The 10,878-nt window shown below is 40.1% G+C and overlaps 1 protein-coding gene across 2 annotated transcripts in view; it reads right to left on the bottom strand.

Moving 5' to 3' along the window:
* The window catches only part of POU2F1 (POU class 2 homeobox 1), a 64,477-nt gene that overhangs the window by 29,795 nt on the left and 23,804 nt on the right, over window positions 1-10,878 (bottom strand). For both annotated transcript variants that reach the window (XM_019525712.1, XM_019525713.1), the window contains one exon: window positions 10,220-10,346. In XM_019525712.1, the coding sequence (XP_019381257.1) occupies window positions 10,220-10,346 (127 nt within the window). The remainder of the gene's footprint in view (window positions 1-10,219; window positions 10,347-10,878) is intronic.

Genomic DNA, 10,878 nt, shown 5'->3' with positions numbered 1-10,878 from the left:
AGTCAACAAATTACAGCCAACTGTAAGCACTAAAATGTAACTCAAAAAAACTGGATCTGTCCTATGATGCAGCCAGCTCAGAAGGTATTTCTCCTTGCAGGGAGGAATTTGCTCTCTATGAAATATTTCAGGAAATGGAAGAGTCTTAGGTCCTATAAAACAAAGGCCAGAGGAAATTACCCTGCACATTTCAGGTGAGAGAGCTGGCATCCAACACACAGGTACATATGTGCTCATAACTGTTTCTGTAGAAGGAGTTAGCCAAAGGTTGGTTTTAATTTCCAAGAACTAAAAATCTTTTCAATACAAAAGGACTAAAATAATACTGTATCTGGGTGATTAAAGCTTTTTGGTTTTTCTCACCCTTGTGTCACTTTGTCCAACAGTGAAATGATTGGTGTTATTACTGAACTATTGAGATGCAGTGTTTTTGTTCTTTTAATTAGCACGTTATTAGCACCCAGTGCTTTTTAACTTCAGAGTAATGAAAAAAATGCAGAAAGTTTTGACACATTAAACTTAAATTTGGTGCTGATAAAGCATCCATGGCTGTATCCTCTCTCACCTGTTAGGTACCAACATGGTGCCACTCAGCTACAGCCTCTGATTAAAACATTAAACACATTTGTTTTTTAGGAATAAAATCACAGAAGGAGCATGTAGGAGGATGACTCATCTACTTTTTGCATCAACTGCTTTTCATGGACTCAAGTAGGATGGCACAGGATCACACTCACATACCTAATAAGTGAAATAAGAACTGGTCCTTAGGATATACAGTTGTGGAGAATAAAGCCAGGTGTTTAAAGCAAAGAAAAGTTACAGAATACACAGTAGCAGTAAAACCTTCCCCTAAATCCCTTAATGTGCTTCAACCTTGTCTCTGAAGGACCACAGAAAGTGGGTATTTAGCCTCTTTGGTCTACTTAATCCATGGCATCCTTTGTCAAACTAGTGCTAATTTGTAGTGATGGTTTTTATGATGCTGATAGCTCTCCACTAGCAATCTGACAGAAGGAGCCCTAATTTAATCAGTAAATTACTGAACAGCCATTTAATAATGAATTCTAAGTGGTTACTAAGAAAGCAAGCATCACCAAGGCAGCCTGGGCCTCTTTGGTGACCTAACTGAAGCTGGATAAAGATGAGATTTTTATGCTGGCATTATCAGATTCCTTATCTGCCTTTAACATCACTGATCATGAGGTGTTGACTCATTTGGTGATCTCTGCAGGTGTAGGTGGTACTGCCCTTTGGCACTTTTGTTCTTTTCTCTCAAAGAAATCCCAGGGATTAGAGCTTTGGGCAATATCCCTTCTGCCCTAAACTCTCAGCACAGCAGAGTTTAACAGGTTCTATTTTTCCTCACACGCACATTTTAGAAGGATTCATGTAGAAGACAAACTGAAGTGTCTGAGCACGATACAAATGCCCATGCTTTTTGTACTGACTTTGTCCACTGAAACATTTTTGTCCATCTCTCTCAGTATCTAGCAGAGATCAGAGGTTGTTGAAAGATGCTCTGAATAAGAATGAAGTAATGATCCTCCCACTAGATGATGAGAATGAGTTCTCTATGAAACTACACCTAAGAACAATTCAGAAACAGAAGCAGAAGAAAACGGCAGTCTGCTTGTCACCTTGCCACAAAAACTACCACAGTACTCTAGGATCCATGTTAGCAGCTCGCAGGTTTCCATCTTGACTTGTAAAACACTAAAAAAAAAAAGTACTGAGGGGTTGTTGGATTTTAAAAAGCAGCAGCCATAATCTGTGGCACCTTAGGCTGGTTGTTTACTGGATGACTTTCAAGGGACTCCACAAAAGGTCCTGTCCAACAAAGTAGTCCTGTACTGAGAAAAGCAGAATAAGCTTGTCCAAACTTGCACTACTCAATGGACGCCTAGCTACTCCACAAACATCATTCACAAGGCTTAGTGTGAAGAACCTGGACATGCTCAGAAACAACCTGGATGCACTGATACAGAAGGACCTGTCAGCAGGACCTCACTGGGACTCTTACCTTTTAACTGAAGTAACAAGCACTTTCCTTCTTCTGTGAGATACTTCTAATTAGAGATGCAAGAGTTAGGGCACCTTTGATTCAAGCAAACGTGTTAGTAGCAGAGCATTTTGACTCCAAAATATACCTCTTTGTTAATTTCTGAAAGCTTTCAGGATTTAGTGTTTCTGGTTGTCTAGAAGTTTCATTTTCCATGACTAGTTAGTTTATTTGATGGGGTCTGGGATGTGATTACTTGCTTGTATGCTACTGTTTGTTTGCACTGGGTTTTCATCTGAAGTATGTGTCCAGAGCCTCAAGTTATATACCGAAACTAAAATAAATAAAATAACTTTTATGAAACACAGGAATTCTTTTATGAAAGATAGTTGTACACAAAATACTGGTATTCCTACTAATGCTACATTCTGGCAAGTGAATGACACTGAAGGGATTAAATGCACTTGTGGATGGTTTGTCTTTTGCATCCACATGAGTTTCCAGTCAGCTAATTTGAGCATGCAATTTATTTAATCTTTTAGGGGGCGCTGTATATATATATAATGATCTTTTTATATAACTGCTGCCATTTTTGGCATTTCAAACTTTTCTGTGGTTTGGATAGCATATAAGTAGAAACAGCAGGGAACTCCCAAGAGAACAGCAAATGAAAATTTGCAGACACATCATTAGCAATCTTTGGGTTTTCACTTAAAATTAAATACTGTACCACTGCCGTAAAGCATTTCTATTAGCTCCTGCCTCAGGTGTTAACAGCACAATAGTACTACTACTACTATAATTGTAACAGAAAACACATCATGCTTGTGAGGCTCAGAAAGAATGACTGTGCTTGGGAAGGTAAGAGTATAAGCAAGAGAAAAAGGTGATTCCATGTATATCTCATTTTAAAAGAAAAAGTTAAAACAAATTCATGTATTAACTCAGAAAATTTCCTGGAACACTTAATGACTGGTATGAATTAATGGCCCAAGGCAAACACTCTCCTTGCCAGCTAACAATCCCCAAGGAATGATCTAGGACTCAGTTGTTACCCTCTAAAATTAGCAGAAGAAAAATGAAAAACATTTTAGTACAGTTTTTCATTGCATAAATTTAAAAAGAAAAATCAACCTAGAAGTGCAACACATAATTCATCTCTCTAAGTGATCTCCCAACAGAGGAATATTTTCCATTGGAAAAGGAGGAACTCCTTTCCTCTACAAAAGCTGCTCATCTTCTAGTGGTCATATCACAGAGGTCAGGAGTGCAGGACAGAACTATCAGACTGACTCACAGAATGATTAATTGGAAAATGCCTCAGGTGGAAATAACGGGTGCTCCATCACTCTGTATATGTGGTAACTCTGTCATTTGAGAATCTTGGGTGAGCTCAGATGATGCGAGAAATATGTAGTTGCCTCTGGTATAAGCGGGTCCTAATCCATTGAGGTCTTTCAAGATGGGGGCCAAGGCCTTAAACCTTACTTAGAATCTTCCTGGGAATCAACATCTGAAAGCAGAGCACTGATCTAATGTGTTCCCATAAAACGGTTTCAGTGGCAATCCCTTACAGTTGAGAATGCTCGTCTTCCATGACTGTCTTATCTGTGGGTCCTACAATGGCCGGCAAAGCCAAATCTGGGATAGACAGGTTCAAATACAACTCAGGCACATGTTTCCTTATAGAGTGGGTGGCTCCAGATTTTTTATTTGGCTCACAACACTCTGTTTCTGCTGTTCCGTCTTCTGTTGTCATTGTGAGGTTCTGAAGTACTCAGATCCTTGCAGCAGACTCTTCCTTGTTTGGGGCAGTCATGGTCAATAGTCTCTCAAGAGTTGATGTCAATATTGTATTTTTTCAAGTTGACTTTCAGAATGTCCTTGAAGCATTTTCTCTGTCTTCCTCTTGGGCATACACCTTGACTGAGTTGGGGCAATAAAACTTGCTCTGAGTCTGGTGTTGGATAATCATCACCTCGATGCTTGTGGTGCTTGCTTGTAAGAGGATGCTAATGTTGGCTTGTCTCTCTTCTCACTGGATTCAAAGATTCTTCCACAGGCCACATTGATGATACTTCTCCAGTAACTTAAGATCTCTCCTCTATACACTGTCCATGTCTTGGCTCTACACAGTAAGGCAGAGATCATGATGTCAACACCACTGCACCTTTTGCAGTTCCCAGGAGCCTTTCCAGACCAAGCGTGGGTAGAACATGTTACAACAAGCTAGCCTGAAGCTGACAAAATTGCACTCTGATAGGGAATTAATCCCAATGATCCATGCAAAAGTGCAGATTCACTACCAGCCTAAAATGAAAGGTGATGTTCTACCTTTTGTTGTTGCATTTTGGATGCTTAGAGGATTTCAACAGGAGCTCGGCATTAAGTTCTCTCTTAAGCATCAACCAACCATTAGAGGATGGATACCTTTAGTGATGACAGGCTCACCATTTAAGCCACTTTTTCCAAGTATTTCCTTTTTCCATTTAACACCTCTTCCACCTTATTCGTAATGAGCTTGAACCAGCTCATTTTTATTCAGGTTCTCACTTCATTCAGAAACTGAGTCAATAAACATACTGCATTAAAAGAACCTCTTGAAGAGGAAGAGCTGGGTACTGTATCTGCATATTGATGGCTCTAAAGTCTATAGTGTATTCACTGCTTGAACCCCACGGAACACTGCAGATACATGCATTAAGAGAAGAGTAGCAGCTACTCTTCATGACCTTGATGTCTCTGAGAAAAAAAAAGAGAATAGACTGACATGCTTTCATTTACTCCTACAATGCTTTGTTGGTGGGGCAGCAGCACTACTTGACTGATGGTACTCAAGATCAATAGATAAAGAAGTATCAGTATTGGTGTTTAGCCTCCATCCAGTGTCCTAAAGAATTTTTTTTTTAATTACACAGGGGCAGCCTCTGTGCTTTCTCTATGTCTATACAACAACTGGAAAGGATCCAGAACACTGATTGAGGATGATACTGGAGTTGGCCTGCCGTCATCTTCTCAATTACTTTATACAGGAGAGAGATTAGACACTGGGGAATAAATGAAGGGGATCTTTGGAAATAAGTAATGGTTACTTGAGACAAAAGGATTAAGGTTTACCATTACTGTGGTATCTCCATTTGCTTATGACATGCAGGTATATCAGCCACACACTACCAACACAACAAACATGTTCTGTCCAAAAGCAAGTGGTCTCTCTTATGTGATGATGCATATTTCCTACATCTTAAAGACCTGTTTGTGGGGTTAGTTCAAATCCTATCACATGAAAAGACAGTACAATTTTCTGTTTTTGTTCAGACGATTACTGTAAACCCAGTGAGACTTTAATACAAAATCAATGCTTTCTGAAGAGAATGCATTTCATCATGATGGGCAATATTTTTCAAGATAATTTTAATAATAGTGAAAGGCAATGTGTATTGATAATTTTAGAGACTAACACCTATTATACATAGAACAGAAACAGAATGTTCAAAGAGTGCAAAATTCCATCACATTGCCCTACCAACATACTTGAAGTAGTGATAAACAATTATACAGACAAATAACTTCCATTCAATGGGTACCAATGGAAATATTTTTCTGTCTGTTTAGGAGTGTCAGGTGAAATCTACATTTATCAATGTTTATTGATAAAAATCGAATCCTGTCAAGCCTACATATAAGCCACTGAATAACCAAAAAGATAAGCACAGAACTGCATTAAGTGAGACAGTTACTTTAAAACACATGGTGAAAATGTTATACAGAAAACTTCTCATATGCTGTGATTATGTTGCAGAAAACTCTCAGAATACAAAGCCTACAACTTCACAGATGGACTTCCAAAAGATATCAGAAAATCCAAGCCTTGGAAAGATCAGGTCCTGAGATTCAACCTGAACAGATAAAGCTAAGAATCCATATTTTTCAAGGGTAATGTTTCTGCTGATATCCCCAGATTCCCTGTATTTTTATCCAGCAAAATTATTTTTCACTTTCCATCCTGTGAGAGATTTTGATAGTGTCAACAACATGAAATGGCTGTCCTGCTCATCTTCACAGGTGGTTACATGATAGCCATATATTGGCAAAGTTTATATATTGGTAGAGTTTATAAAGCACTTTCCCCCTGCCTCAAGACTAGAATAGTGTTTTATAAAACTTTAAAATTATCCTGTGGTTATTAAAAGCCTATATGCATATACACACGAACATACATTTATATATAAACACATCAAGCTGCATCAAGGTTTCCCTAAAGAAATCAGACAGCATCTGCAAATAATCCCCAGAATTCAGTGTCAAGATTTTCCAAGAGTTCCTGCTGGATCAAGAAAATCTATGCATATCAAGTTATTTCCAAGGTGTATGCCACTGCAATATCTAAGTACCACTCCAGGTGATGAAGGGTTATCCACTGAAGTTGCTTTTAAGAATGCTGTGAATCAGCTCCAGGTTAGCAAGTTCAGAGTAACTTTAATTTTGTATTAGGAAATTTACTGATAAAGCAATAAGATTAGACCAACCCAGAAAATCCAACCTAGCAAAAAAGACATACATATTACTTCACCACTGACTGCTCATGGAAGAAAATTAGACTTGTTCAAGCATTTCAGTTTGTAATTTTGTTACTTTCTAATGGCTGAAGGTCTGAATAAAGAATATACATCCTTCTGCATTCCTAAAGCCATTTGGTTGTCCAGGTAGCAAGTGAACAGTCAAAATGCAACATTTCTACACATAATGTCATATTTAAGTTGTTGTTGTTAACTGCAGATGAGTAGTTTATATAAAAAAAGTAACATATTTTCAGAATATAGCCATGCAAAAGGCATTATCAAATTCTCTTCTAGTAGAAATTCCACTTCAGATGCTTAAATGTATGTTCTGCCATTTGCCCATTTTCTTCTTTTCCATCTTTCAAACAATTCACAAACTCTTACACATTTTTAGAACTGACTAGTTTTCTTAAATACCTTCTTAATTTGTGAACCATCTTAGCCTCATAGCAGTAGTTAAACTATCTCCTATGAGAGACAAGTTGTAGACTATAGGTCTACATAAATAGTAATGGTCTTCAAAACTTCTTACCAGGGGGTTTCTGCTCTTAAAATAAGTAGATTGTCTGGAATTCTGAAGCTTCCCTGAACAAGATTCTGGAAGTTTTGAGGTGCAACAGTTTGGGAAATTTATCTTTGTGAACCTGAAGAATTCCAAGAGAGTTCATGAAACTGCTGCATTACTACATGCTTTAGTGAATACTGAATCAACCATATGCTACCAGGGTAGGTATAACAAATTTCTCAGAACAGGAACAAATGGATGATGTTAACTTCTCTAAGTTTCTCCCATTTGAATGGGGAACTAGAGTAATGGAAGGGCTGCAGACTAAGTGGAAAATGAGGACCAGGATACAGGCATTACACTTGTACTTGGAAAATTAGCATGATCTCAGTTTGAAACTAGAAGTATATTAGTGCTCATTCAAGTTCTCTCAGAGGAAACATGACCCCTCTGGGAGAAAGATCTTTTAGGTTAACACCTGGAAGATGTCCCCTGAGAGAGATTTTCTCTTGCATGAATGAACACCTCCATGGTGCTCCATTTCCCTCCTGGTTTGGTCTGGTTAAGAAGTGGAGCAGCAGGGTATTGCTCCTCCACACCTCTTCCCCAGACTAAGGACCTCCTGGTCTGAGGAATGGACTGGGGATGGGGAGGGGTTTGTCCTGCTATTCCCTCTACGCTACTCCTGGAGACCAGGGCAGAGTAAAGGAGGCTGCTGCTCTTCTGTTCCCCAGACTAGGAGCCTCTGATCTGGTGAAAGTGTGCAGGAGTCTTTCCCTGCCATTCCACTCCCTCCAGGGACTGGAGGAGAAAAGCAGCTGCTGCTCCTGCAACTGGGGTCAACCTGGTCTGCTGAAGGGGAAGGGGTGGGTGCAGGTTCCTGAAAAGATTTCTAGTGGTGGAAATTTCTCAGAAATTTCCAAATAAATGCATGTTTGTGGCCTAAATCTACCCAGAAAGTGCAGGAGGAGGAAGTGGGACACCAGAACACCTGCAGCAAAAAAGGGAAAAGACCTACCTTTTGAAAAAACAAAGACTCTGAGTGATGTTCTCAGTAAAAGGAATCTACTGACTGTTGGGTCTGAGCAGCAGAGGAGAGCTCACTGCTGAATTTAGAAAATACTCTAAGAGAAGACTTATCTTAAGGGAATGGGAGTCCAAGAGAGGACCTGGGATCCCTCAAAGGATGAATCAAATCCTGAAGAGCAATAAAAGTTGGAAGAGCACTGGAAAAAGAGTTTTTACAGGAAATTATTTCTTATTTTGCCCAGAATGTGCATCTTCTAGGACAGTGGTTCTCAACCTTTTCAGATATGAGGCATACCTCCAAAACATTTCCAAATCTAGCAGCACCCCGTAAAAAAAAAATACAAATACATTATGAATATCATAATATAAAAGTTATATAATAAATAAATACATTATTAATTGCTCCAATTATAAATTGCATTATATTATATTCACCCCCCTGCCATAGCTGCTGTGGCCAGGTGGAACTGCGCCATGCACTACCTGCAGAGCCAGATCAGGAAGTGGTTGTGGCAGGAATGTGTGCTCTTGCTGCAATCCTTCCCGGTCTAACCCTGTACAGTGTCTTCTGGAAACACAGATGCACAAGGCACATGGAACTGTCCTGTATGCCTCTTCAATTGGTGTTATGGAGCTGAACTGAGAAGCAGCTGCAATGGAAACAGCATGCCTGCCTGCATCACATTATGCAGAGAGGTACATCAGTCAAGCTGCAGCTCTTCCTGGTTTAGCTCTGACATGGCTCCTGAAAATGGAGGCATATAAGGCAGTTTTACCCTGCGACTGAGATGGATGCCGCTGCCACCAGGTAGAACTACCCTGCACACCTTTGTTTCCGGAAGACACGTCAGAAGTGAAATGAAAAGAGCTGTGGTGTAGCACAAAGAGTGTGCCTGTCTCCATAATGTAATGTGGCACCCCAGTTGAGAGCCACTGGTTAGGACTAAAATGTGATCAGTTTAAGAATTCCCCTGAGAGGCGAGGCTTTTTGTGATATCTTTTACTAGAACAACTGTATAGTTGGAAGAGCTGCTGGACAAGCTATTGGACCTCAAGTGCCCTTCTTCAGGTTAGGAATTCCTCTGCAAATTTGCTGTGTTACTTGCTTCAGTTATCATATTCCTGAAGAGTTGAAAAATATTAACAGGAGTATGATCCAAGGATGGAGTTTTCAAGAAGGAGAGAGAGACAGTTGGGCATAAGGTTCAGCATGGTTCCTGCAGCCTAGGACAGTAGGCCTGTGGGCCCCACTCCCATAAGCAGAACAGATAAAGTCTGTGCCTCAGATGACACAGCCAGAGATTACTGCTTGAGCCTGCTGAAACCCAATGGAGTTTGACGCACATGGATACTATATGTATCCAAAACATCCTGGAGAGCATCTATGAACAGGTCCACAACCAGGACAGAAGAATTATGTAATTTAATTTCTGTACTCTGTCTTCCTGGAAGTGCCCCTATTAGCAGGACTTGCCTGTTCTGGCTTTGGGACTATCCATTCTCAGATTTACCTTCCATCTTGCATCAATTAAACACATCTGGTACTTCTGCAACATCATTTCCCTTTCTGGATATGGTTTATTAACCTAAAAGCTTCCTCAAACTTTCCAGCTCCCTTCCTCTGCTCAATTCACTTTTTCAGCTTATAATGAATTTCAGCACCCAGCTAGACACGAAAGCCTCCCGAATTATTTATCTGACCTTCTTCATGAACTTTTGCCTATCTTATGGACTCTCCAGCACTTCTGGCTGCAAAGTCCATGGGGTCACATGCAGGGCCCTCTTCTGTTTTGGGTTTATAAGCTCCAGAGAGTTGTCAGTTGTCTTTTTCCATCAGATTCTCTCCCTGCTCTCTCTGACTGAGCTCAGACTACCTTTACGTTTGGATGGCTTGGTTTCTAGCAAATGGTCTTATTCTCCTAGAGAAGCCTCTCTGGAACAGTTGAGGTTGAACATCAAAGCCCTTAAAAGGATCAGCCTCACTCCTCCCCTTCTTTCCCGCCCCTCCATTTTCACTAAACAGTTATCAACCAATACTGGGAAAAAATACAAAAAGTACCCCAATGCTACTCTTATCAACCCCAGTTTCATATATATTTCTCTCAGGAAGGTCTCACTCACCCTGCTGCCCCTGCGGTGTTTGTGAGATGATGAACTGTGCTGGCTGCAAGTTGGTTGTTGGATGCACCAACACAAACTGTTGCAGGTTGAGATTCTGCTGTTGGAGCTGCTGCAGGTGCTGCAAATCCTTAATGAAATAAAACAGCTGTGCATTAGTCACTTAAATCAGTCACCATTCCTAAAATGTCTTAGATAAACTAGAACCTTTCTAACCCATTATTCCTAGCTGTGGAAGATAAAAGGTGACCAAGCCCCAAGCACTCTCACTACTACATAACTTTGTATTTGTTGCTCACCATACTCCAGCGCCGTGTGGAATTGCACATGAACAATTTACTAAATGCCCCAAGTAAGGGATTTCTACCATCTCCCCTACTGTAAAACAAAACAATGCAGTATTTAGGTTGTCATGACATGATCATCTGCTTTCAGGAAAATCTGGAAGATCTATAACCATTTCCTCCATTTCCACTTCTGTGCTAATTTCTCTTCCAGAATGAATGAAAGACATCATGTGTGGTGTCACTTACTCTGGTTTTGCAAGAAATCTGGTCTCTTTCTCATACAATGCACTAAGTTAATATATTCAGTAGTGGGAATAAGAAACTGCTGGGAAAGAAACATCTGCTGGGAGGAACAGTCAGCCAGGACGGACTGTT

Source organism: Gavialis gangeticus, unplaced genomic scaffold (assembly GCF_001723915.1).
Source record: "Gavialis gangeticus isolate Ggan-Ray unplaced genomic scaffold, GavGan_comp1, whole genome shotgun sequence".
NCBI lineage: Eukaryota > Metazoa > Chordata > Crocodylia > Gavialidae > Gavialis > Gavialis gangeticus.
Note: the sequence above shows the minus strand (reverse complement) of the source record. Positions and strands in the feature narration are given on the sequence as shown.